The sequence below is a fragment of the Strongylocentrotus purpuratus genome, unplaced genomic scaffold (assembly GCF_000002235.5).
Source record: "Strongylocentrotus purpuratus isolate Spur 01 unplaced genomic scaffold, Spur_5.0 spur5_scaffold_10, whole genome shotgun sequence".
In the NCBI taxonomy this organism is placed as follows: Eukaryota; Metazoa; Echinodermata; class Echinoidea; order Camarodonta; family Strongylocentrotidae; genus Strongylocentrotus; species Strongylocentrotus purpuratus.
This window is the reverse complement of record NW_022145595.1, coordinates 24,551,205-24,579,161: the sequence shown is the minus strand read 5'-3', so window position 1 is coordinate 24,579,161 and position 27,957 is coordinate 24,551,205. Positions and strand designations below refer to the sequence as shown.

The 27,957-nt window shown below is 39.4% G+C and overlaps 2 protein-coding genes across 3 annotated transcripts; both read left to right on the top strand.

Annotated features, from left to right (window-relative positions):
* Positions 1-177: 177 nt before the first annotated feature.
* On the top strand, positions 178-27,493 carry LOC586211 (E3 ubiquitin-protein ligase MIB2). Of its 2 annotated transcripts, none has more exons than XM_030979851.1 (18): positions 178-508; positions 8,978-9,219; positions 9,580-9,754; positions 11,159-11,265; positions 12,016-12,198; positions 12,707-12,816; positions 13,683-13,793; positions 14,266-14,370; positions 14,833-14,986; positions 15,348-15,451; positions 16,184-16,329; positions 17,769-17,925; positions 20,137-20,294; positions 21,612-21,738; positions 22,498-22,722; positions 23,320-23,504; positions 24,473-24,882; positions 25,344-27,493. In XM_030979851.1, exons 2-18 carry the CDS (start codon positions 8,985-8,987, stop codon positions 25,547-25,549), a joined length of 2,898 nt encoding a protein of 965 aa, XP_030835711.1. In that variant the 5' UTR covers positions 178-508; positions 8,978-8,984; the 3' UTR covers positions 25,550-27,493. The 2 variants fall into 2 exon arrangements, with proteins under 2 accessions (XP_030835711.1, XP_791095.3); XM_786002.4 differs by having other exon boundaries at positions 184-508; positions 8,929-9,219.
* Positions 5,610-8,150, top strand: LOC115921589 (uncharacterized protein K02A2.6-like). Its single transcript, XM_030979186.1, has one exon. It carries the CDS (start codon positions 5,610-5,612, stop codon positions 8,148-8,150), a length of 2,541 nt encoding a protein of 846 aa, XP_030835046.1.
* Positions 27,494-27,957: the final 464 nt, after the last annotated feature.

The window sequence follows — 27,957 nt, the reverse complement described above, 5'->3', positions numbered from 1 at the left end:
CCTCGCGATCCCCCCCGCCCCCCCCCCCCCCCCCCCCCCCCCCCCCCCCCCCCCCCCCCCCCCCACGGCCGCCGGCCGGGCCCCCCACACTGAAAATGGTCTAGCGGCGCCGCCCATGATTACACCAGACCCTTGACAATATTTTGCATATATTATTTACATGAGTTTTCCACTTCAATTGTGAGAAAAGAATCACACAAAAGGATAATTAAAGGCATTGAAATCCTACAGGAGAAGGTTCATACTGTCAACAGCGGGCATTCAATATGCCCAATTAATGCGGTCATTCCGGGATCCCCCCCAAAATTAACAATAGAACGAACACCTGCACAGTTCAGTCGGTTTGTTTTGATTCACTAATTCCACGTGCGTATGTGTGCTGCATGCTGCACTTGCCGCATTTGGCACGTGTTGATGTAGCTAGACAGGCTGCACTTTCTGAATTGAAGACGCGACGACACTCAACTGGTACAATTTCAACTGGGCCGATTGCATGAATACATTTCAGGTATGTTCAAATTTTAATTCGAATTCTATTAGATATGACTGTTACATGACTTTACAGTATCGGTACTTGAATGATGATGCGTCTTCGTTCAAAGTCATAACGAAAGAGAGAGCGCCTACGTACTCTGGACTATATAGTCTAGCTGGGGGGTGTTAATCGCGAGTGAACAATTGAGTCTTTCAAACGTTTTGTTATGCCATGGCTTATGCGTGCACGTTGGTTCGCTCGTCGTTCGGGTAGGGTTGAGGATGAGAATTGAGATGATGTAGAATATTGAAGGACATGCAAGCCAAGTAAAATTACTCCCAAGTTTTTCAGCAAGGTTGTTTGCATGATGAACAGTGTTATTAAAAAAGGAGAGTCTATTAACAATCAGTAAACAAGCTTGTACATGTACTCTGTACTAATGTAGTGACTGTGTAGTGTAGTACTAGTAGTGATCACACTCACAGATGATGGACTGTAGTCTACATGCATTGAATATTAATAGCCACATAATGGAATTGATCAGTAATATACAAAAATTCATGGAAAAATCAAGGTTGAAAAAGCATTGTCATTGCAAATAGCCACTCGAGCTAGGTCTGCAAGGAAAATGTGCCTGCTCGGATCTCATGACTTTAATTTAAACGGTCCAAATTAATGGACTACTGACCAGCTTACTATACTGACCAGAAAACAAAGTCTGCCCTAGACTAAGAGAATGGTGGTCTATGGGAACAATGGACTATATAGTCTCCTATTGCTCAATTGCCAATAATATTGGATCAAATGACAAGTTTGACCTCCAAAATAGTGTGCTTTTGACAAACAAGACAGAGCAACAAATTAAAAAGACTGCAGCCTGTGCAGGCCGGTAAGAACAATCTGACAGATTAGTTAAACAGTTCTCAAGACATGAGTTTTATTGAGTACTGTATAATATGTGGCCAAAGCAGATAGAAATCAGTTAATTTTTAAAGATGGAGGAATAAGTTAAATCATGCAACTTGTAACCTAAATACATGCAGTGATCAAGGCTTTGACATAACAGTCTAAAAATAAATTTTCTAATTTGTTGCAAGAAAATTCCTATATGTCACGGTGCCTTATTTATTTTATGTTTAAGGCAAAACTATGCAAGAAGTTAGAAGGACTACAGGGTTTTGCAGATTTCATTCAGTTTGTAAAGTTTAAATTACAGCACCCAGTCATCAGGTCTGATATTTGTTAGACATATCTGATATCTGATAGACCTATCTTCACTTAGCAAATAAAGGAGCTAATCCTTTGTCACAGAACCTGTGAAACCTTTTGTCCCAGAACCTCTAAGTAGTGCCCTTTTGTCCTATAGACCTCTAATCCCTGTTGACAACCTGTTGGCTAATTCCCTCCCCCCTTCCCTTTCTTAATCCTTATCAGCTTAGAGGTATACTGGTACCGGTATCTGTATCTCAGTTTATCTTTAATATCTCTCTTGATTGACAAGGTTTATTTGTTCTAATCCCTGATCATCATCATCTAGTGCCGTCCCTTCGGAAGGGGTTGGCGGCTATGCACCTCCATCTCTTTCTGTCATGTACCCTTGCTCTAACCTCTCCGTAGTTAAAACCAGTTCATTTCTTGACATCATCAAACCAAGTGATTCGCTGTCTACCCCTTTCTCATTTACCCATACCCTCTACCATTCCTTCCAGCAAGATCTTCTGCAATCCTCCTCCTCTCATCACATGACCAGCATACACTAGTTTTCTCTTCTGCACTGCGTTAATCAGTTCTCTCTCTTTGTTTGCTCTGTTCAGGACTTCTTTGTTGCTAACTTTCATCACCCAGCTGATTTTTAGCATTCTGCGGAAACACCACATTTCAAAAGCTTCCAACTTCCGTTCTGTTTCTTTGCATAGAGTCCATGTTTCGACTCCGTACAATAGAGTACTCCAGATGTAGCATTTACAGATTCTGCATCTCAGCTCTAAGTTTATTTTCCTACAACATAATATCTTTTCCATTTTCATGAAGACTGATCTTGCAATTTCAATCCTCTGTTTTATTGCATTGTTACATTTTCCATCCTCTGTGAGTGTCTGCCCAAGATAAACAAAATTACTTACTTGTTCCATTAATATATCATTGATTTGGATGCTAACACGGGGGACTTCCTTCTTTCGCGACACCACCATGGTCTTAGTCTTGGAGACATTAATTGCCATACCAAATCGTTCCCCTTCATCATTCACTTTTCCTACAAGTCTCTGCAAATCCTCCTCTGATTTGGCTAGTATTACAGAATCATCCGCGTACCTCAGGTTGTTAATGATCAAACCTCCTATGTTGATACCCTCCTCATCATTCAGTACCCTGAAAATCATCTCTGAATAGATGTTGAACAACAAGGGAGAGATCATACAGCTTTGTCGAACACCTTTCTGTATTTCAACTTCTGGCGATAACCCTTCCCTGCTTCGTATAACTGCCTTCTGGTTCCAGTACAGACTTGCAATCAGACGTACATCTTCCCATCTAGGCCCAGAGAGTTCAGACAGCTAATCAATTTCTCATGATTAACTCGGTCAAATGCTTTCCTTCAAGATAATTAATATCCCCCTAATGTACACTCATGTACCCCTAAATCTTCTTCTCTCTCTCTTTTACCCCTTTCAAACTGGCCTGATTTACATCGAATTTATTCGGACGCATCCGATGAAACGGCCACTATGAATGGTACAAAGGAGAAAAATCCGATACAATAGCCGATGAAAAGAAGAGAAATAGGCGATTAAATTCTCCTGCTCAAGAGGAGGAGAAATTCTCTTTCTATCGGTGTGACACCGATGAAACAGCCACTGTGAATGCGTTCAGGAGAAAACACAGACTAAAAGTTCGATCAAAATGGTCAAAGGTTGCAGTGTACGCGCGCTTTTTCGTAACCAGCTGTGCTTGTTGACTTTTGTTGAGCATGCTGCATGCTAACTAGATGGGGCGCGGATTTAATAATTGCGCAATAATTCTTCACTTCCGGCAAGGGCTCGCCACAGCGAGTGCATTTCACCCGCAGTATGAAAAGGACTGTAAGGACAGCAGGGAAAGCGGCAGTTTTACCTTTGTTTACATTAGGAAAATTCAATCGGTATTTTCATCGGTGTGAATCCGATAGAAGCACGATGAAAGGGGTATTTTTTGGTGAACCAACACATTTCTACTTTTTTTTCCTTCAAGATAACATTTGTAAATTAGCAGTACTCTCTCATTTATTATTTATTATCTAACAAACAACCCCAAACAGGAAAGCCAGACCCTTCTCTGTGTGCCACGTTGTTGGTGTGATTGTATTATTGTACTATTAGGCAAGAGCCATCTCAGCCAGGGTATCGTTTCACGAAACCATCATAAGTACAATTTACTCAAATCCCATTGAAACACATGTATTAAAAGTTTGCATGCATTTGCATGACTCTCTGTATGCAGGTCTCCATCACCGGCCTTTGATTTGATATTATAGGCATAATTGTCCCAAAAAATGACTGAATTGTGTGGGAATATCTAATAACGTCTTGATACAAGACTATATATTGGCAACGTTGAAACGATGACACGAAGTGAAAGTAAAACATAACCAAATCGTACTACCCTTTTGTGTCCATTCTCCTTTTGTCGTCTGAATAATACTACATGGTGGCAGCGGTATAAGTGAAGAACCATGGAAAGTTCTCGTCTACCATTGCCAGAAAGCTTTGATAAAGTTGCAGGCTTAAATCAAGCAGAACAATGGCCAAAATGGTCACGGCGGTTCGAGAGATATCGCGTCGCATCGGGCCTCGCATCCAAGCCAGACAGTGAGCAGGTTAGTACGCTACTCTATGCTATGGGTGAATGTGCCGATGATATTATCGTGTCTCTCAATGTGAAAGAGGAGACAGCAAAGTATGATGACGTGATCGCAACATTGAAGAAGTATTTCAATGTACGGAAAAACATTATTGTTGAAAGGGCAAAATTCAACAAACGAACACAACGCCCGGGAGAAAGTGTGGACACATTTATCAATGATTTGTACAGGCTAGCAGAGGACTGTGACTACGATAGACTTAAGGAGGGCTTGATAAGAGACAGAATTGTAGTTGGGGTGCTTGATGACTCCCTATCTGATCAACTACAGTCTAGAGAAGACCTAACTCTCTCAAAAGCAGTTCAATTGAGTAGACAGTCAGAAGCCCGGAAACAAAACAAGTCTGTTGTGAGGGGAGGTGCAGAGAGTGAGAGCCCTAACTCGGCCGTAAACTACGTAAGGCCTAAGAGCAAGGGAACGTACTCGAAGAAAACATCTCAAACTCCGCAGGGTAACTGTAAGTGGTGTGGAAGGCAGAATCATGCACGTGCCAGCTGTCCCGCAAAAGATGCAAAGTGCCATCAATGTGGAAAGATGGGCCACTTCCAGTCTGTGTGTCAAGCCAAACAACCAGAACAGGGAAAACAAGAGGCAGCCAAGCAAAAATGGAAAGCTCGAGTCAGCGAAGTAGATGATTTCGATGACATTGATGTCCCCTTCCTTGGTGAAGTCAGCGAGAACGATCAGACGTACTGGAGTTCATCGATCCTCGTAGATGGGAATGAAACACACTTCAAGTTAGACACAGGAGCAGCCGTTACTGTGTTGTCTGATTCCACTCCATGGCTGAATAAACACATCATGAGACCAACAACCAAGAGGTTACGTGGTCCAGGAAGTACAGTCCTGACTGTAATAGGACAAATGACATCAACTCTCAGGCATAGAGATAAACAGATCAAGGAGACTCTCTATGTGGTCAAAGATCAGGAGTCTTCATTGCTGAGTAGGAAAGCGTGTAGAACCTTGAATCTAGTCCGCAGAGTGGAGGAAGTCGATTCTTGTGATGATGAAACTGCAAACTTCAAGGCTGAGTTCCCTCAACTTTTCACTGGTTTGGGGAAACTGAAGACAGCATACCACATCACGTTAACTTCAGATGCCAAGCCGATGTGCCTGTATACAGCCAGGAAAGTTCCTCATCCGCTTCTACCGAAGGTGAAGAAAGAACTATAGTCCATGTTGGAGCAAAATGTGATCTCAAAAGTGACTGAGCCGACAAAGTGGTGTTCGGGGATGGTTCCAGTGTTGAAGCCCAGTGGTTCGGTGAGAATTTGTGTAGACCTTACATCTCTCAACAAGGCAGTTGAACGAGAGATTCATCCGATGTCTTCAGTCGATGAAAGTCTAGCAAAACTGGGAAAGAGCACAATCTTCACAAAACTGGACGCCAACAGCGGGTTTTGGCAAATTCCATTGGAGGATGAGTCAAAGCTACTGACAACCTTTGTCACTCCATTTGGGAGATTTTGCTTCAACCGATTGCCGTTCGGGATAACGTCAGCGCCAGAAGTCTTCCAGAGAGCGATGTCCACTATCCTCGAAGGACTTGACGGCGTGATTTGTCACATGGATGATGTGCTAGTCCATGGTGCAACACAAACAGAACATGACATCAGAGTACGAGCTGTTCTACAACGTCTGCAGGAAGCAGGTATCACACTAAATCAGGGAAAGTGTGAATTCTCCAAACAGAGTGTGAAGTTCTTAGGGCACTTCATCGACGACACTGGTGTCAAGGTCGATCCGAGCAAAACAAGAGCTATTCGAGATTTTCCAGTTCCTCGAAGCGTGAAAGAGCTACAGAGGTTCATGGGAATGGTGAACCAGGTGGGAAAGTTTCTCCCAGGATTAGCTGAGATCAACGAGCCCCTTCGTCAACTCCTGAAGAAAGACAATGTGTGGTGTTGGGGAGAAGCGCAGCAGAGATCTTTCACACAGATCAAAGAGATGATGGTCTCGACAGCAGTCTTAGCTCATTATGATCCAGAACTGCCAACAGTCATTGCAGCAGATGCATCCGGGACTGGAATGGGTGCAATCCTGTATCAAGTGCAGACTGATGGAAATCGTAGACCAGTGTGCTATGCATCTCGATCGCTTACCGAGACTGAGCAGAGGTATGCAGTGATTGAAAAAGAGGCACTGGCAGCTACTTGGGCGTGCGAGAGGTTCTCCGAGTATGTACTTGGTCTTCATTTCGAGGTGGAAACTGACCACAAGCCATTGGTCACACTTCTAAACTCGAAAGAACTTGTGAAAATGCCTCCACGACTCCAACGCTTCAGAATGAGAATGATGAGATTTGATGCAGAGACATTGTATGTTCCAGGAAAACAGCAGACATCCGCTGACGCCTTGTCACGAGCGCCAGTAGAGAGGCCAGGAATGGATGATGTCAACTTCGTAGATGAGGTTGAATCATATGCATCAACATCAGCCATCAACCTCCCAGTGACAATGCAGAGATTTGAGGAAATCAGAAATGCACAAAAAGCAGATGAAGTATGTGCAAAAATCAGAGACTACTGCATTCAAGGATGGCCAGACTACATGCCACATAACCCGATCCTCAAACACTACTATGAGCAGAGAGGACACCTGAGTGTGGTAGAGGACTTGCTTATCTACGACGAGAGAATAGTCATTCCGAGAGCTCTGCGACTTGATATCCTTGAGAGGCTACATCAAGGACACCTGGGAATAACCAAATGCAGGGCCAGAGCCAGAGATTCAGTGTGGTGGCCAGGTCTATCAAAATCATTGGAGGAAATGATTTCAAGCTGCTTGACCTGTGCTATCCATCGCCAAGAGGTCCGCGAGCCTTTGATGAGCTCATCCTTTCCTTCAAGGCCATGGGAGCGTCTTGGAATGGACCTGTTCGAACTCAAAGGGAAATCGTTCTTGATAGTAGTTGACTACTACTCGAGGTGGATTGAGGTCAAACAACTCCAAGGTCAGTCAACAATGGCAGTGATTTCTTCGCTGAAGGAGATCTTTGCAGTCCATGGGATTCCAGACCTTGTGGTTTCAGACAATGGTCCACAGTTCGCCAACGAGAACTTCAGAAAGCTTGCTGAAGAGTATGGATTCGTCCATACAACCAGCTCTCCAAGATACCCACAAGCTAATGGTGAGGCTGAAAGAGGAGTTCGCACTGTGAAAGCGTTGCTGAAGAAGAACGACGACATCCAGTTAGCCCTTCTCAGCTATCGAGCGTCACCACTCCAAAACGGGTTAGCTCCTTGTGAACTTCTCATGGGGAGGAGATTGCAGACTCAGGTTCCTACTTTGCCGCACATGCTGCTGCCACGGGTACATCAGCCGGACCTGACGACTGTGAGAGAGAAAGAGGAGAAGTACAGGTCAGATCAAATGATGACCTACAACAGACGTCATGACTCACGTGAGCTTCCAGAGCTACAACCAGGAGATTCCGTGTGGATCCGTGATCAGTCTCGCTACGGGAAAGTCACCCAGAAAGCGCAACAACCACGGTCCTACCATGTCCAGACAGAACATGGGACAGTACGTCGTAATCGCCGTGCACTGATTGCTGTCCAAGGTCAACCCACCAAGACCAGAGTGCCGGAGTCATCCATGAGCAACGATCCAGAGAGACCTGACGATTCTGATGAAAGCGACTCAACCGGTTCCCAACGTAACCAGCAGATCAACCGGAAGCAGCCTGAGGGAGCCTCTACACCAACAGCTGCGACAGAGACGCGAACGCGATCTGGACGACTCGTGAAACCACCAAAGCGACTGTCCATGTAATGGGTTAAACTTAAATACCAAAATTGGGATTAACTTTGCAGGAACTGAAACTGAACAAGACTTTAAAGGTTTGGACAGTGTTTATTTGGGTTTAATAGTAAACTGGAATGGACTCGGGACTCGAAGAACACAATTAAGGAGAATATCCGTGAACTCTTAAACAGGATTATATTTCGGATTTTATTGGATTTGAAACTATTTGGAAATCAATAAGAACTCTTGAACTGTTGATAATAAGCTTGGGGGGAGATGTGGGAATATCTAATAACGTCTTGATACAAGACTATATATTGGCAACGTTGAAACGATGACACGAAGTGAAAGTAAAACATAACCAAATCGTACTACCCTTTTGTGTCCATTCTCCTTTTGTCGTCTGAATAATACTACAAATTGCTGTGAACTTGTCGGTGAACTTGTACTTATGATGGTTTTGTGAAACGTTGCCCATTATACCAGACTAATGCCCATTATTTTTTACTAGAAATGTACATTACCAACAACTTGATTTGCTGAATCCAAAACGATGTTGCCGTACAACATTTATGTAATTTTTGGAAATCCATGCTGGTAAAGCTACCAAATAAAAGCCGGCTTTAATATGATGATAGTATGTTATTCATTTTAGGATTTAATCTGTAGTAAATGCTTAACTGGGGTAATAATAAGATCAATATTCATTTTTCCTTACCTTTTGCAATTTGTTATTTTTCTTAAAACTTGATGTTGGTTTTTAACTTTTTACTTTGTTTTGTACATTTTCAACAATATTTCACAGCAATTCAGTCATTTTTTGGGACAATAATGCCTATAATATCAAATCAAAGGCCGGTGATGGAGACCTGCATACAGAGAGGTACCCGTGTCATTCGAGGACCTGACTGGACCTACAGGGACCAAGATGGCGGAAAGGGGCATGCAGGAGCAGTCTCAAGTCTGCAAGCTGTCTGTCGACCCTACTTTGCCAAACAAACAGTGCTCGTCCAGTGGGACAATGGAGAAAAGGGTCTCTACAGGACTGGCTACAATCAGGCTTATGATATCAGGATCCTTGAAACTTCAAATTCAGGTAACTGCTGTGGTGACCTGACATTTGCTCCAGTGAAACCAGGGGGGGGGGGGGTACTCAGATTTTGTTTTTGACGGGGGTGTGCCGCTGAAGCCTTGAAACCCCTACCCATTTTTAAGGGTCATTTTGGCGGATTTGTAAAAAAGTAAATCCCTAACAATTTTCAAAAAAAAACAAAAAACGGACCCATATTTAGGGGTATCTTTGTTAAAAATGGGACCCATGTTTCAGTATGTCTTGATATGTGAGTGAATTCACAGAAATCTGTATGAAAAATATAAACAAATATAATTAAAAAAGAAGAAGAAATCATGAGACTCATTGAACTTTTAAGAAACTGTGTTGTCATTTTGTCTCTAGCTCGTCATCTCAAAATCTGGTGTGATGCATGCAATCTGGAAGAGATCAAGGGCATAAGATGGAGATGCACTGAGTGCTACGCCTTTGACCTCTGTACGACCTGCTACATGAATGACGAACATGATCTGAGTCATGTCTTCATGAGAGTGATGTCCTCACACAAAACATCTAAGGGGTATGTGCAATCAATGTCTTTGTAATTTAAAGCCACACTGTACTACTTGTAGCTACTTGCTCCCTCAATATAGAAAACTTTTCCAATCGGTGCCTGTTGGTCGCCCATGATCCTCTTTTTCTTATGTTAATTGAGAGCTGATTTGATGAGATAGCCACCTGTCAGTGATCACGCTGTGTGGTCTAATCCCTTCTGGCAAAACTAGTCCAGATAGCCTTTAACATCATGTGAACAATCCAACTTGAGACAAAATCATATAAAATGTCTGGAGGATATGTACGCCTTTCCGTAGGACTGACAAGAGCTCATAGGAGTTACGGATGTTTAGATTGAGATGATATGGTCATGTGGTCATTAGAACAAAAAAAAAACATTGGCTTCAGAGCACAGTGAATGTTCAATTTTAGTGCTGTAACATCACGAATATCTCCAATTCCGTTTAACCGCCAATCAAAACCGGACGGTTTTCGGTTAAACGATTAAAAAAAAAAAAAGAAAAAAAGTCAGGTCCGTGTGAAAAAGCGGGAAGAACTTTCATTTAACTGCGAGGTGCATTTCAAGGGGCCGATTTGTGCTTGTTAACTTGTCACAAATAATAGTAACAATGTCGTTTTTAGAAGAATGTGTAAGATCATTAATGTAAATCAAAAACAGTAGAGGACCTAGGATAGAACCTTGTGGTACGCCGTGTGTAAAAGTTGGATGAATTATTATTATAAACTTCATATTGAGATCTATTACAAAGATTACTTTCAAACCAAGATGACAGACAAGTGTTGTTCTAGTTTCGGAGTAGTGAGTCAACACACAGATTACTGAGCTGGGAGACATTGCCAGGCATAGTGCCAGGTGGAGGGGCATAAATCGAAACTTTAAAAAAAAAAATTAAAAAAAAAATTATTAAAAAAAAAAAAAAAAAAAAAAAAAAACGGGAAAACGAAACCGGCCAATTGAAAACGGAATCCGCCATAGGCGGTCGGATACCGGACGGTTAAACGTTTGGTTACAGCACTATTCAATTTGCACCTGAAAGACCTAATAAAAACCTGGAAGGAGCTATAAGAGCATCTGGCCTGATTCCAGGCGGATGTTAAAGATTGGAAGTGCCATAATGGAAATGAAATGTCCACCCCACAGCGTGGGAAAAGCGGATGTAAACGATGATCATCGATCATCATCATCATATTGGATAAAACAACAATGGGCATATCATTAAAAAGCTCATAATTGTATATTCAGACAACATCAACTATTCTAAAAGGGTTATTAATGTTTCTTCAAGCATATTAGATTTATTATTCACAAATTGTATGCAATGTGGTAAATCAAGCAGACATACATGTACCTTTCATAGTTTATAGAAGATTCTCACCTAATACTTTGTATATATTTGAATTGATACAGCATCAAGATGCTACCAAGATCATCATCTCCTCATATTCCTCTTAGAGGAAGTTTTCCTGGAGCGAAGGTTGTCAGACATCCCCACTGGTGCATGAGAAATAGAACAGGTTTGTTGCTTGATCAACAAAAGAAATTGCAAGCTATAATCTATTCTGATGGTTATAGCTTGTTATAGCTTTAGAAAGAAAGTTATACATTGTCCATTGATAATAAACAGAAATTAATTTTAATGACATGGTGTATATTTGCTTCACTGTCAATTCAGCCAATCCAATCGTCTACATACCCCAGTCCATGATGGTGGTCCATGAATTAATGGACTTTTTTGTCTACCCTCTTAGTGTTCAAAGTGTACCAATCAACGAAGAAAGAAATCAATTGTTTTCTAGCTTAGTGGTTAATCAAACTATATTCAAAATGTAATCTACAATATATTAATTCTGTAAAGAAATTTTGCAAGTTTAAATACACTCTCAACTTACATTACAGTGACTCGTGAGTAGACTACTCAGTGCACATGTACACACTTGCACAAAATCGGACCCAAGTTCAAATGGGTTCTGCTTGTACAGTTTTATGTTATCCTTTATATTCTTCATACCCCTTATTGGAAAGCAGGATACATTTCTGCGTAGGCCTACAACAGAAAACCCAAATGATGTATTTTGTAATTTATATAAGTTTTCAAATTGCATGAGTTTGTCTTAAAAGACATCCTCTTTCACATTATGATATAATTAAATTGAAATTTTTCCATCAAATTGTTGGCAAATTTTGGGCTCCTAACACTTTAGAGGGGCTTTAAACCTGGATTTTTATGAATACCTGTGGCTGTCTTTTAACTTTATTATACCCAGACAAGCAACTTGGGAGAGTAGTCAAGACTGGACAGACACCAGAGCAAAACATTGGAGTCCAAGCTGTGGTAGATTTACTTTGTAGATTTACTTCTTGTACAGAAAGGGTAGACTTCACTGAAATCATCTGTACATTGCCAGGATCTGGAGGTCATGTGTATGATGGACACCTACCAAATCTAGGTGAGAATTAAGTGTTTCATTCCAGGTTCTGTTAAAGAGTTTCGACGTCATCTTGAAAACTTGTTCTTCTTCTGATTTAGTCTGCCTCCTTCAATTGACTGATAATTCTTGCAAACTATGTGCATGTGTGTGTGTTAACCGCAATTTACGTCCATTCGAGTGCTATTTATAACACAGTTTATTTACAAATATTTACAAGCTCATGTATAATATGGAGGAAGACTAGCCACTGTCACCAACCGTCTGCAGTCGTTTATGGAAGGCTCTAACAGATGGCGCTGCAACAATCTCAAAAATTTATGAGTCTTTAAGCAGTCTTTTCAGATTTATACACTGTGTGTAAAAAAAAACCCATCTCTATAGGCAGGAACTTGGCTAGAAACCCTCATACTGGGAATTGGTTAAATCATTATAACAAACAAATGGAAAGAATGTTATGGCAAATGAAAATATAGCTGCAATACAAAGAACAAACTTATTGAATTGGCATTGCTCTGTTTATGTGCAGGAGAACTGGAGACAGTTGATGAAGGAGACAAAGTAGTCGTAACTGCAACTCCGCCCGAAATGAAAGAACTTCATGAACGCAGAGGATTGTGGGATCCTGACATGGTCAAAGTAAGCGTACATCTTAAGTATTTTTTTATTTTTTATCATGTTGATGGATAAGCATAAGAAGTTTTCACCATAATGCTGTAATAATAATAATAATAGTGGGTTCTTGTATAGCGCTCATGTCTGCCAGACTTGACACTCCTGGTGCTCCCGATTATTACCCTGGCTTTAGCAGGGCTGCCATTACAGCGCTCTAGTATTTCAAGGAATTAACTCCTGCCAGGTACCCATTTACATCCCCTGGGTTGAGTGTGGCAAATGTAGATCAATGTCTTGCCAAAGGACATTAGTGCCGCGGCGGGACTCGATCCACGGTCCTTGTGATCGACAGCCCGGTGACGTATCCACTCGACCACGACACCTGAATAGCTGCATATTCTGTTCACACTTCTATAGATCACTGTATGTTATATCATGACCTGGAAGTAAAATTTACTTTCCCCGTAGGAAGCAATAAACTGGACCAAAGGTCTACAAATACAAACACATACAATATCAACTATAATTTACAATCAGATAGAGTGTAAACATTTTAATAAAGAATTGGAGAATTAGTTTAATTTGTTAAATTTTGTGACCTTACATCCCACCGCTGCCACCTTCTGAAAAACAACTGTTTTCTGAAAGTTACCATTTTCTTCTGAAAGTTACCTTTTTCTTCTGGACCATTCCAGGCCTTTACATCATCATTCACTATAGTGTGTTTGAAAAGTAACACAACCACATGGTATACTACCTTGTTATATTTATAAGAAATGTTAGTTTTTCTAAATATGCTGATGAGTTCACCTAAAGTGAGTTGAAAATCATATATCTTGTTAACATTGTGATATTCAAATCAGTTTCAATGACTTTCCTTTGATACATAGACATGTGGCAGAAAAGGCTTTGTGAATAAGAGAACGAACACTGGGGACTTCACTGTGACTTTCCATGACAGCCAAGAAACCTTCACTATGAATTCTGCAGCTCTAAGAAAGGTAACAATGACAGAATCACAATGACTTCCATTGATTTATCTGATTTCTTTTTATAAATAATGCACAGAAAAGAACACACAAATAGCTGTTAATCATAATCTAAGAACGCTTACAAAAATACGTGTACATTCGATTGTGATGTTTTGATAACTGTTGCACTGTCTATGCTTAGTATGTATACCTTAAATTAAAAAGTGAATGCTTGAACAGAAATTTAGGTGAAATTTTTGTTATTTTGGTTTATCCTCTCTTAGATCAAAATAGTTTCAATAAAAACAAATATTGTAATTATTGATTGTTTTCACTATCAGAAATTTAGTCTCTGAACTACAATTGATATTTAATCTGTATTTGTTTTTAATTGTATTTGCCATTCAAATCAGCAAATGATTTAGTAAATACAATAAAGTGTCTTTACTCTCCATTCAAAGATGATACACTTTTCTAAGCTCTCTTTCTTATCCTCCTCTAGCTTCATCGTTTCTGTCTTGGTCAGCTTGTCCGCATCAGTGATGACATCGAGATGGTCAAGAGATTACAGTTTGGACACGGAGGGTGGAAACCAACTATGAAACAGGTGACCTACCGGTGGCTTAGCAAAAAGCTGTAAATTTGTTATTAAAGAATGTTTCTGTTTGTCAACATTCCTCTTTCCCCTATCTGGGATCTTTTTCATTGGGCAGGCATGCAAATGCAGGTTTTCCAACATCCCATTGAAACATACAGGTGTACTTCAGTGGGATACTGGTTAACTTGTTCAAATGACGGTTTCATGGAACGATGCCTGATTGAGAAAGCTACAATCAAGGAAGGCAATAGATGGTTGTTGATTGGCTACATATATTCCTTTGTTTATAATCTGCATTTACTACTGGTATGTGTCCTATTAAATCGCATTCACTTCACCCATTAATTTCATCTGGATGGAAAGTGGCAAATGATAATTAAGGCCTTGCCAGAGGATATAAGTGCTATACCAGGGTATGTTTGATTCCAATTAATAGCAGTGGGTTGGTTTTCTGTTTGTTTGTTTTCACAGGTAATCGGGAAAGTTGGGAAGATTGTTAAGATCGAGGGATCAGACATTCACGTCAAAACTAAACACCAAACCTACGTCTTCAGCTCAGCAAACCTGGTTCCTGCAAGAATCCCCTTTGATCGGCCGAAAGTAAGATCCATGGCTGAGGAATGTGGTAAGAATACATGTACAGTTATGTGTTATATCCACTTTTGAAAATAAAATGACAACAATATGCAAAATTAATTCTTTTCCTTTAAAGAGATTGGGTATCTTTGTCTCAGATTCTGAAACAGAATCCTGGATTTAGCTCATGCTGCAATAATAATTATAAACCTTTAGGTCAGTCATGAACCCCAAGACTTTTACTACCCGATCGCCTGTCTGATTATCAAGATATTTATGATTGGAAACCTTTTACGGTACATATAAATTTTGTTTTGTCCTGATTATTTAAAAAATAGTGGAATCTGTGCTTCAAAAATGCAATACTTGATGGGATATTTTATACGTACAATTTTTTTTCTGTGTCTTAGATATGGCTCTCCAATTGAGCAAACCTGCATGGGAGATTGAAAGGGCTGTAGCATCCGGTGATATCCCTCTCGTTAAGCGTATGTTAAAGAAACATCCAGAATTGGTTAGTATCAATTGGCAACTCCTGGTGGTATCCATTCATGTTGACTGTGTACAAATTATAGAAATTTCGCTAAAAAGTGCTGATCATGAAGATTGAATATTTGCTGATTAAACAATATTCTGCAAGAATAGAGTACTTTGATTATTTTAGTGCCTCTGTTACAAAGCAGCCGGAGGCATTATGTTTTCGGGTTGTCCGTGCAGAGCTAATGAGCTGATTAGACTTTGGGGTCAAAGGTCACAGGGCTCATTATGTATGCAAAAATAGCTAGTGATCACATTATCATTAGAACCGATGGACAGATTACCATCAAACTCGGTACATGAACGTATCTTGCAGAGCCAATGAACTGATTAAAATTTTGGTGTCATGAGGTCAAAGGTCATGGGGCTCATTATGTATGCAAAATTAGCTTGTGATCGCATTATCATTGGAACCGATAGATGGATTATCCTCAAACTCAAGACATGTATGTATCTTGCAGAGCCATTGAACTGAGTAGATTTTGGGGTCATGAGGTCAAAGGTCATGGGGCTGATGTATGCAAAAATAGCTTGTGATTGCATTATCATTGGAACTGATAGAAAGACCACCTGTCTGTAAAAAACAAATTTTTAGTTTCCCTCAAAAAGATGCGTCTCATTTGAACATGTGCTAAAGTGAACTTCTCTATAAGGACCACTTTCCTTTCTACACAGGTTTGACTGTATCGTTTATTTACTCTTTATAAAGGTGCATCATGAGCCCAGGCCGGGCAGATCGCTTCTTACGCTAGCCATCAAAAACGTGCCCATGATGAAGTTTCTGGTTGAGAAAGGGTGCTTCATTGAGAGCTACGACGAGGAAGGCCGCACACCTCTCTTCCTTGCAAATGATGCGTAAGACATCTTTATGTTTATTATCACAGAAGGATTTTAATTAATAATCCTGTTAGCCAATAGTATAGTATTAATGACTGCTTTGAGAGAAATAGTTGTTTTATTACGCTCAAGGGAAGGTTAGAATTGTGCTATTGTAACCTTCCCTTGAGCGTATGAAAACAACTATTTCTCGAATATTAAAGCAGTCATTAATACTTTTATATGCCGAAAAAAATTGACTAAAAAATAAAAAATAAAAAATAATTTACATTTTTGTCGAAGACGGGATTCGAACTCTTGCGTACAACAAGAGGTGTATCGAAAACCAACGCTTAGACCACTCGGCTATCGCGCGCCGTTAACATGCTTGGCAGTTTTCTCCAATATATACATTAAAATGGATTGAAAACGGCTCCGCGTGAGGGATGCTTCGCAAAAGCTCCATGAAACGGACCCTTCTTTTACTTTTGCAATGCATATTGGCACGAACTTAGATCAAGATCTATCGGCAGATGTTGTTTTTTTGTTTTTGAGAGTTAATTTTCGTCTTCATGTCAACAATGCAAGATAAAATTGTCGGTAAGATCGATTGAGATTCAATTGTATTGAAATTGCCGACCAATTTTTCGCACACGTATGGTATCCTCCATCGCTCAAACCATTTTTTAACATGTAAACCTATGGGGTAACCATGGAGACTGACCTATTTTTTTAATAACCATGGTTATTAAAAATATTGAAATGTTTTAAGCATGGTTACCGGGAATTTTACAGGAACAGTTGAAGTTTATGAATGCAATTCGACCAATCAGATGGCTGGATTTCTTAAGTGAGGTATATAATCAGTACCATGAAAATCAGTGGTAGCTGCTGTTAATTGATGTACATGTACCAGCAGTATGTGTTGGCTTGCATCTGATTATATTTTCTGATATTATTGTATGAATTTTTCCAGATCAATTAAATTGTGTGAAGCTAAGTATTGTTTACAGAAGTTGTAGCACATTGGGACACATGGACCCAGTCACACAAGAGGAAAGTACTACGCAAAGAAACATCAAAAGAAACGCCTGTGACAACCATAGAGCAAAAAAATTGAGATAGACATTGGAGATCTTTGTATAGGAGTAAAAGTATGCATATTCAAATGCCTAATCAACCAAGACTCTTTATCGAACTATCGTTTGGATCGATTTCCAAATCTCTGTATTGATATATATTTCAGTGTATCTTGTTTATCAATAAATAAGATAAATATTTATCATATGTATTCTATATAGTTTTTCCATCAATAGGGAATTAATTGAACATAGAGGTGTATTGAAAATTCAATTTTATTAATGTAGTTAATTACCATCATCTTTTTTCTAATCACATTTCCCCCATATTCCCGCAACATACCAAATGCCACATCACACCTGCACTCTCTCTGTGAATGAAACTCTTCCAACATAAAGCAACAGCTATGAGGGTGTGCGGTTCCTCCTCGAGCAAGGGGCCGATGTTCATTCAGCGAACTTTGAAGGTCTGACCAGCTTTGTCGTCGCCTGTGACCATGGGTCCTTTGAGTGTGCGCATTACCTTCTTATGCACGGAGCAGATGTGAACATCAGGGTAGGATATATTTCTATTTTAATCTTTTAAAATGATATTTATATATTTATACAATTATTTTTATATTGTTGAATCTTCGCATATGCCCACCGTAAAAGAGCTTGTCGTGTCTGTATCGCATATAAGTGATGTAAGCCTTTAGACATTAATTTTAAAATTGCAGGGGGGGGGGGGGGGGCTATCATGGCCCTTTCCCTAATCCTACGGTATTTGTAAAACTGAACATTTCAAGCCAACCGTAAACTGCCGGCCCAAAATACTGTCAAATGAACTTGACGTGTCTGTATCGTCTAACATGCATATAAGTGGTATAACAGTTTACTGCATTATATATGAACGAGCCTTTAGACAATAATCTTAAAATTCCAGGGGGGGGGGGGGCTATCATGCCCCCTTCCCTAATCCTACAGTATTCCTAAAACTGGACATTTCAGGCATGCTCTGTCTAAGTTGATGTTTAATTTAGCAGGCATTTCATGTGCAGTAGGCAGTAGCCTGAATTCACAGTACCGGTAATGTATAATCACTCAACCCTTGCAACACATAATTTGTATTTAAAGGTACTACATGTGTATGTCTCATTTGCAGCCAATATCAAATTCTGTAGAATTTTGCAGGGATTATGAATATGTCACTTATGTCCTATCTGTACAATTTGAATGTTAGCAGTGTCCTAATATTCAAATCATGCAAGGAAACCTGTTTACTTTCTAGACTTAACTGTCAGACACTATTGAGTTACTGAGTGACTTCTTTTTTTTCTTTGGTAATAACATACAGAAATTGAGCTAAAAAGGGTACATGAGCATTTGTCTACATCAATAAACCACTTCTTGTAATGGCCAAAATTGAATCTTTACGCAGCATAAAACGTACAAACATTCAGTACAATGGTCTTAAAATCAGATTATTACTTACTGGATTGCAATCACTTAAGTCGATTCTACAACTAATGGTCGTTATTTCCCCAATTAAAGACATTTTCAAGCCCTTCTTTTTAGGAAACTTTTACTGTAATTGACAGTGTATTAACTGCACTTTTTTGCCGCCGAAAAAAATTCAAAGTCGGGGGTGCGTCTTATACACGGTACACCCCCCCCCCCCCCCAAAAAAAAAAAAAAAAAAATTAAAGTTTCGATTTATGCCCCTCCACCTGGTGCTATGCCTGGCAATGTCTCCCAGCTCAGTAATCGGTGTGTTGACTCACCACTTGGAAACTAGAACAACACTCAAATTTGTCTGTCATCTTGGTTTGAAAGTAATCTTTCCGATAGATCTCAATATGTAGTTTATAATAATAATTCCTCCAATTTTTCTTCTATTACAAGGCGTACCACCAAGTTCTATCCTAGGTCCTCTACTTTTTTTAAATTTACATTAATGATCTCACACATTCAGCTGCACCTCGCAGTTAAATGAAAGGCCTGGTTTGCTGCCGCCAGATTCGGCCAAAAAAAATGCGTAAGAATGCGTAATTTTTATTTTTTTTAATTTTTTGTTTTGTTTTTTTAGGGCGAAAAAGAGGAGTGCGATTAATACACGAGGGCGGTTTATACACCGTTAATTAATATTATCTTTCAAATGCTGTTGGAATTTAACATTTTTCGTTTTTTTGACCTGCAAATGAGACAAAGTACCTTCAAAGACATTAATCTACATTAGCTGCTCACAACCCAGGTATAGTACTTGGTAAGCCTACCTGGTATGAGGTAATTCACTGAATGCAATTATCATGTGACTTCTCCTTCTTGATCGGTGTCCAAAATCCCTAAAACTATTATTAAAGGTAAAGACCGGTAGTGGTAAAATTGCGGTTCAAGGGTTTTGGATGCTAAATATCCATTCAATATTGTTTAAATATTGCCTTCAGAGGTTTAGATGGCAATATTTCAAACTAAATTTGCAAAAAAGCAGAAATATATGCCCAAATGTTTAATGTTGAAGTGCATTTGCGATATCTATCCAGGCCGGATCGATATGATAATTTACCAAATAAATCAATTAGTATGCAGTTTCCCGGCAAACTGGTCTATACCTTTAACAGACAGGGTACGGTGCGATGTTGGTAATTGCGCACAGAGAGAAAGAGGATTGGCTTTTTGCTCATAAAGCTCAGAAAGGTGGTTGTGGACTGCTATTGTAAATTGTCTTTGTCAAGGAAGATTTGAACGTTGATGATGTTTTTTAATATTGTTATTATCATTATTACAGTCGAACAATGATTTTCTACCGATAAATCGGGCCATACTGAACGGAGGTAGGACCATACTGGACCTCATTCTGGCCCGAAAGGAAGTAGATTTGAAGGCGGTGTCGACATCATTACACATGTCTACAATGCACTATGCCGCCAACGGAGCCAACACATAGTGAGTGCAGTCTATCCTTCCCTTTATTTATTTTCTAGAGCTTTATTGAGGAAATATAATCTGTGGTATTTTAGTCCAAACTCTTGCTTTGCCAAAGGATGTTACCTGTTTATCAAACACAAATAATGGCTACTTTTCAAACACTAATATATTTCTATAGCCATGTCTTATATCATACATCTGTGTGTACAAAAGTTGTAGGAAATGGATATTACCCTTTCTGTAAATGATACTTAAAAATCTGAATATATTCAGTTTTATGAATGAAAGTTTCTGTCCCTCGTTTCAGTACCATTCTTTTACCATGCTTAAGTTAAACAAAAAGTTCCTTTACAAAAGTGTTGATAGTTCCATATGATAATTCTTAGATTTATTTAGAGTATTTGAATCATGCTATTACAGTGATAGTCATAAACATATATTTTGTTGGAGCAATGTGTGATTGAAATGTTTCACAGGTGTGGTAAGAGTCTAAACTTTGATTTACTTCGAAACCAAGTCGATGCGCTAGTGACCTTTGGTAAGGCATTAATCCTCATTACCAGGTCCCTCCTAGAGGCCCTAAAGCCGTCGGCCGTCTGGTTGCTTACTCACAAGCATTCATGCTTTCTTAGCAGTCAGGTAAAATAACCACCACATAACCACTTGATATCCGCTGAAAAAAATTTGACCAAAGAGAAAACAGTTGAACAAAACAAAATTGAATTTTCATTAAATATGATCAAAATAGGAGAGAAATTGGAAGTATGACAGCCTCTAGTTGGTTTATTTTGACAGCTAATTCTTATATTTTACTGGAATTAGATCATCCCATACCTGCCCAAATCGTCTCATTTTCAAAATGCCTATATGTTTTTTGTCAGACACTTTATACCAGGCAGATTAAGAAAAGAGCTTCATTTGGCGATTGGAAAACTGTCAGCTAGCTTTAATCTGGAAGTCGCCTCTGATAAAGGTGTCTCTACCATGAACGTCATAACTGTCACAGCTATACACTTGTGGGACGTGTCATGGATAGGACGTTAACTGGAGGCCCAGTGTAGAGAAGAGTCACTACCTTTGCACGTTAAGAACCCACTGCACTATTCGTATAAGAGTAGGGGGAAACCCCGGTGTAGTGGTTCACCTGCACACACCCCCAGTATAGTACAATAATACTCTGTAAAGAGGTCTGTACTCAAAAAGGAAGAAGAAGAAGAACTCTTTTTTTATATATGTGATATAATTTGCCTGCCCCCGGCCCCCCCCCTCCTCCTCCTCGTGACCTTGAAACTTAACTCCTTTTCCCCCATTTTCAATTGGTTGCCATGGTTACAGTGCCCTTACAAAGCTCATGGAGAAAGCCCCTAGGTTGGTTGAAGCACAGACATGCAATGGAAATACTCCCATCTTCTGTGCCGGGTATGCAAGCTCCCTGAAAGCAACTGAAGTACTCATCAAAAAGGTAGGGCTTTGTAAAATATCATTCAAATTTCATCAATAGCCTTATATGTGGAGCATCACCCAAAAGACCTTGACTGCACACTTTACAAGGTGCTTGACTGCTCTCCATTAAGGCAGATTTTCTTCTAAAATCCTTTTTCACTGCATTAAAAGATGTTTGGCATTCAACAATCAGGGATAGAGCAACGTCGATCTGGCGCTGCTCAGTGGCTGCCGGGCTCACGATCAATTGGGCAAAAAGAATTTCCATTTTCGGTTTAACTTAAATAAAATTTGGAGTACCGGTAGACTTTAAAAAATTATTATTATTATTAATATATATTCTGAGCACAAGTATGTTATAATAATAATAATAATATTGGATTCTTATAAAGCGCACGTATCAACCTTGCAAGGTGTAGAGCTTAAAAATTTAAGAGTATTGAAATGCTAGTCAATAGAAATGATATCTGTCAACTTAAGATTTTGTGATGACACATTACATATGCCGTCATGGAAGCGATGGTCTTTCTTAAGCCTACCCGTTCTTGATTTTTACCTGATATTAGCTTGAAATCAGTGCATCAGCGAACATTCCGGTGACAATTGCCCTGGGATATATTCCATCAAAGATTGAGGGTTAAGGTAATTGTTTCACTTTGGTTATAGATTAGGTGTGGGGATAGGTTTCAGGGTTTGTTAGGGTAAGATCGAGGCTTGAAGATACAACTTAGGAGCAGGTACAGCCTGGAAATTACTTGGTTATCTTTCGTTCCAACAGGGCCACTGCAATGTGAATGCCCAGACAACCGGAGATCGAACAAGTCCGCTTCATCATGCCTTATACAAAGAGAACTTCCACTTGATTGAAGTCTTGATGAAGAATGGTGCCAATGCCAACATCACCATCCGTTCTGGGGACTCCTGTTTAAAGATGGCCTTTGACGTTATCGATTCCATCGAAATTGACGAAAGATGTATCAAAGAGGAACCCTTTATGTCAGAGGTTTGTGACTTGTTACTGTTAAGGCACAATGTAAAAAAACATTATCACTAGTATTATTGTTCTTTTAATTACTTTCATTATCATTAGTATTTGTTGTAGTAGCAGTAGTAGCAGTAGTAGTAATACGATAGTTATTATTATTATCAGCAGCATCATCTTCATCACCATTATCATCATCATTAATTAGTAGATTTGTTGCTTTTATCCTAGTCGTTGTTCGTCTACTTCTTCTCCTCATTCTTCTTCTACTACTTCTTGTTAGTTTTGTTCTTCTTGAACTTGCTGTTCCTATTCATGTTACCATGGTTTAATAATATGATCATGATTATTGTGATTCTTATTTTCAAAATTCACCTTTGTTATTAAATGGGTACCTGGTAGGATTCGAAAGTATGCGCTTGTAAAAATAATGCCTGACTGGAATGCTCCCCAGGGAGTGGAGAACGTGCATACATTGTGTGTGCGGGTAAGCCTAAATCCGATGAACAAGGTTATAATATATATATCTGTAAATCGCGTTGAGAGGGCCTTCGGTCCTTAAAAGCGCTATATAAGAACTAGCTATTATTATTATTATTATCATTGCCTTGCAAACAGATGAAGAAGAAGTGGGGACATGTTGGTATCAAGACAAATGGAGATGCCCTTCTTGCCTATCTTGTGTCTCATGGTGGTGACCTGGATGTGTACAACTGTGATAAAATCACGATACGGAAGTCACTTCAACTGAAGGCCGAAGATGACATCTTGCGTTCTCTGGATCACATACAATCTCTAACAAGGTATGAGCATGAATCGTCTTGAATAATGATGATATAATAATGAGGTCTGGGGGGTGTTTCACAAAGACTAAGATAGACTTTAAGTTGGACTTAACTATGGCAGGCCATTCATGCCACTAATTGCTCTCACCATGGGTCTCTCAATTATGATCTTTAGATAATTTTTTTTCCTTCAATAATGAAATATCAAAACAGGTAAATTCTGTAGACTTGTGACCGCGATTTGTAAGTCCTTTCAGAGGCCAATGCCAGTAAATGTTGAAAGTAAACAATGGCATGAACAGCCTGCCATAGTTAAGTCCAACTTAAAGACAATCTTAGTCTTTGTGAAACACTCCCCAGTTTTATCGAGGGTAGCTATATCCATATGAATACTGCTCTTCTCGAGAGCCCTGCAGTGATTATTACCCCAGCAGTTAGATGGTACCCATTTACACTTGGGTGAAGATGGGTAAATGTGGATTAATGTGTTGCCAAAGGATGTTAGTGTCAGGCTGGGATTTGAACCCTCAACCCTGGGTTTTAGATTCACGCCAATGAATCACTATACACTTCCAGATCCAGTGCTGGATATGGATCTGATTTGATTAAATGTCCCTCCAATCAATCGCAAATTTACGATTGCCTATCTCTTATGAACAGTGTTGCAATTGGTATCAAATAATTAGTTCAATTGTGAATTGTTTACAAGACTTGGCCCTGGTCTTAAATGTATTCAAATTTCATACATAGGTGCTTGTAGTGACCCTTGGGAATGCCTGACATGGTAACAACTGAAATCTGCATCCTATCATTTACTTTAAAGATTTAATATCCATTTCAAGTGATAGAGTATCATTAGTTTTGAACACGCATTAGTATGCTTCAGTTTTAAAATGTTATAGAACCAAAATGCATGCTGGATGACTTTGAGCCTAAGATGTGAACGTATTGAACAAAAGTTATTACAACCTCTCAAATACTCTCAGGAAAGACATCGCCAGACAGCAGAGCACAGCCAACTGCCCCCTGCGCATTCTGACCAAGCACTGCCCAGGCACTGTTGCTGAGGCCGAGCATGAGTTTTCTGACTTGAAGAAATGTACAGCTACACCAGAGATGAAGACACAAAGCGCAAGGAAATCTTCAGAGAAGTCGTCAACAAGTTCTGCCAGACCAGTTGCAAAGACACAGAGTGCAAGAATGTCTTCAGAGAAGTCATCAACAAGCTCTCCTAGACCAGGAGCGAAGAGAAAAAGTGCAAGAAACTCCTCGGGGAAGTCGTCTACGAGTTCTGGAAGCCAGCAGAAATCAGTGGGGAAAGAAACCACAAATGCTTGTGAGAAAGGAGCAGGGGACAGCAGTGCACAAAAATCCCATAGTAAACCTTCAGACACAGGTTTGATTTACCAATCATACTTACTTTCTTAATAGTCATAGAGATATATAGATCCATTATCTAAACCCACCAACCAACCTCCCCCCCCCCCCCCCAAAGAAAAGACAATTCAAATAGGAAATATCTGTCCAGATTGATAAATCTTTTTTATACTGTTTTGGGAATTTGCAACATAAATAAAATCTGTATGTCTTGTATTAAACATTTTATGTTTGAGACATTCACAACTGTGTGAATATACAGTAATATAAGAAACTAATTAGTGATGTATAACTTTTTTGTTAAGAACGAGGTACGTGTATGTCTTGAAAATGCATTGATTCTGAATGGGTTACCGTTAGTGTAATAAAAAGTCATGACACCACCACAGTAATCTATATTTTACCCACTAACACTGCAAACCTTTTTTTAGTTTTAATTATTCATGTAAAGTTCATCTCATTTCTATTTTGTTCCCTTAGATGAGTGTAATCGACTACAAGCTGAACTCCAGCACAAAGATGACCAGCTGAAAGTGCTTCGGTTGAGGGTCAAGACACTGGAACACCTGGTCAAGAAGAAAATCTCCTTCGCTTGTGGTCATGATGTCTTCCGAAGCATTGCTGAGCTGATCCCTGAATGCCCAAATTGCAGCGAGCCAATAGCATCGGTTGTTGATGCCCAATAACAGTCGCCATCGTCTTTCCAGAACTCTTGCTTAGGTTGTATATGAAGAGTCCAGGAATCCAATAGCATTGGTTGTAGATGCCCGATAACAGTTGCCATCATCTGCCCAGAACCCATTGCTTATTAGTTGTATATGAAGAGTGCAGGAATCCAATAGCATCGGTTGTTGACGCCCGATAAGATTTGCCATCATCTGCCCAGAACCCATTGCTTAGGTTGTATATGAAGAGTGCAGAATCCAATAGCATTGGTTGTAGATGCCCGATAACATTCGCCATCATCTGCCCAGAACCCATTGCTTATTAGTTGTATATGAAGAGTGCAGGAATCCAATAGCATTGGTTGTTGACGCCCGATAAGATTTGCCATCATCTGCCCAGAACCCATTGCTTAGGTTGTATATGAAGAGTCCAGGAATCCAATAGCATAGGTTCTTGATGCCCAATAAGATTCGCCATCATCTGCCCAGAACCCATTGCTTAGGTCGTATATGAAGAGTGCAAGAATCCAATAGCATTGGTTGTTGACGCCCGATAAGATTTGCCATCATCTGCCCAGAACCCATTGCTTAGGTTGTATATGAAGAGTCCAGGAATCCAATAGCATAGGTTCTTGATGCCCAATAAGATTCGCCATCATCTGCCCAGAACCCATTGCTTAGGTTGTATATGAAGAGTGCAGAATCCAATAGCATCGGTTCTTGATGCCCGACAAGATTCGCCATCATCTGCCCAGAACCCATTGCTTGAATTGTAAAGAAGAGTCCAAGATTCCAGTGTTATCGGTTGTTGATGCCCAATAACAGTCACCATCTTCTGCCCAGAAGCTATTGCTTAGGTTGTATATGAAGTGTGCAGGAATCCAATAGCATCGGTTGTTGATGCCCATTAACAGTCGCCATCATCTGCTCAGAACCCATTACTTAGGTTGTATATGAAGTGTGCAAGAATCCAATAGCATCGGTTGTTGACGCCCAATAAGATTCGCCATCATCTGCCCAGAAACCATTGCTTGAATTGTAAAGAAGAGTCCACAATTCTTGCAGTTTGGTCAGTGGATTGAGACAGAGTTGTGGATAACTCTCCCATTTGTGGTGTACAAAAATATCATTCATTTTTTTTGGCCTTCTCCCTTAGGGCAATGAATATATTATGGATAGCATATCATTTTAGGTCCTCTAAATAGAAACAAAACTTCTTGAGCCATACATTTTTAGTCATTTTATATGCTAGAACAAATGGGAAAGTTGTCCCCCACTACATGACAGAGACGATACTGACCCAGCCAATTTGAAGATCACATACCTATAGTGAGTACAGTTTTAAACAATTCAAAGCTTTCTCAATTATGTCCGATTCCTTCAAACTTTCATCAGTCTACTTCTCTAATTTTCTTGCTCTCGTCTAGAGTAGTTTGCTGTCAAGGTTGGATTTCTCTTTAATTGAATATACATTTTTTCAAAGTAATGGCATGTGTCTGCAAAATCATTGTCTTGGACTTTCATATATATAAGTTCTGTTTTATATAGGCTAGTACTAAAAGTCATGAGGTTCATTGCCTTTGTCACCCCAAAGTGAATGTGCTTGTCCCAGTATAAGGAGTGTGATCTGCAAAGTACAATTTACCTCTTATGTTATGTTTCACTAAGGTTGCATCTAAGAATAGCATACATTCATTTTAAAAATGATTATGACTTGAGAAGATTAAGAAGAAAACAAATACAGTATTATTTAATGCCATTTCGAAAGCTGTAACAGCAAAAATATGTACCTTTTGTTGTTGAATACATTATTACTTTATGCATTCTCCTAGGTGTTAATGGAAACATATTTTATGTGTAAATGCAGTATTTATGAAAGTTGTTATTATTATATCTGATGACATTTAGCTTTCATTTCAGCTTGGTTCAAAGACAGAAAGTCTTTGAGGATTTCTTACCTTTTTAAAAAATTTTGTTATTATTATTATTATTATTATTATTATTATTGTTATTTTTTTATTTATTTATTTATTTTTTTTTTTGGGGGGGTCAAATGTAGTGCAACTTTCAAGCAAGATAGTACATCTTGTGGAGCACAAGTTTAAAAGACTGAAAGGTTAGAGGGGGTACACAGATTTTCTCTCACATTGTCTTTCACTTATATGACATATGTATTTATAATTTTATACCTCTCTTTAGAAATCTAGCCATCTGATTGGTCTGAATTGCAGTCGTGATTTTGGATAATCCCTTAAAGAGACAAACAAATGGTCAATAGTTCATGAGTGATATCTGTTGCCCCGGGTAAAAGGCCGTATAAATCAATTGTGCTCAGATCCCCATTGGTTTACGTGGTAAAATTTTCTTTGTGCGAGCGCGGACACCGTACAGTGCTTTTTGTCTGCAATTCCGAAATGATTGACACTTTC

What these genes read in the sequence shown, in the direction of transcription:
- LOC115921589 (XM_030979186.1), top strand. Translation starts at nt 5,610, where the DNA reads ATGGTTCCAGTGTTGAAGCCCAGTGGTTCGGTGAGAATTTGTGTAGAC.
- LOC586211 (XM_786002.4), top strand. Translation starts at nt 8,955, where the DNA reads ATGCCTATAATATCAAATCAAAGGCCGGTGATGGAGACCTGCATACAG. An exon ending in CCTTGAAACTTCAAATTCAG is followed by an intron (nt 9,220 to 9,579) that starts GTAACTGCTGTG and finishes TTTTGTCTCTAG; the next exon opens with CTCGTCATCTCAAAATCTGG. An exon ending in CTGAAGTACTCATCAAAAAG is followed by an intron (nt 21,739 to 22,497) that starts GTAGGGCTTTGT and finishes TCGTTCCAACAG; the next exon opens with GGCCACTGCAATGTGAATGC.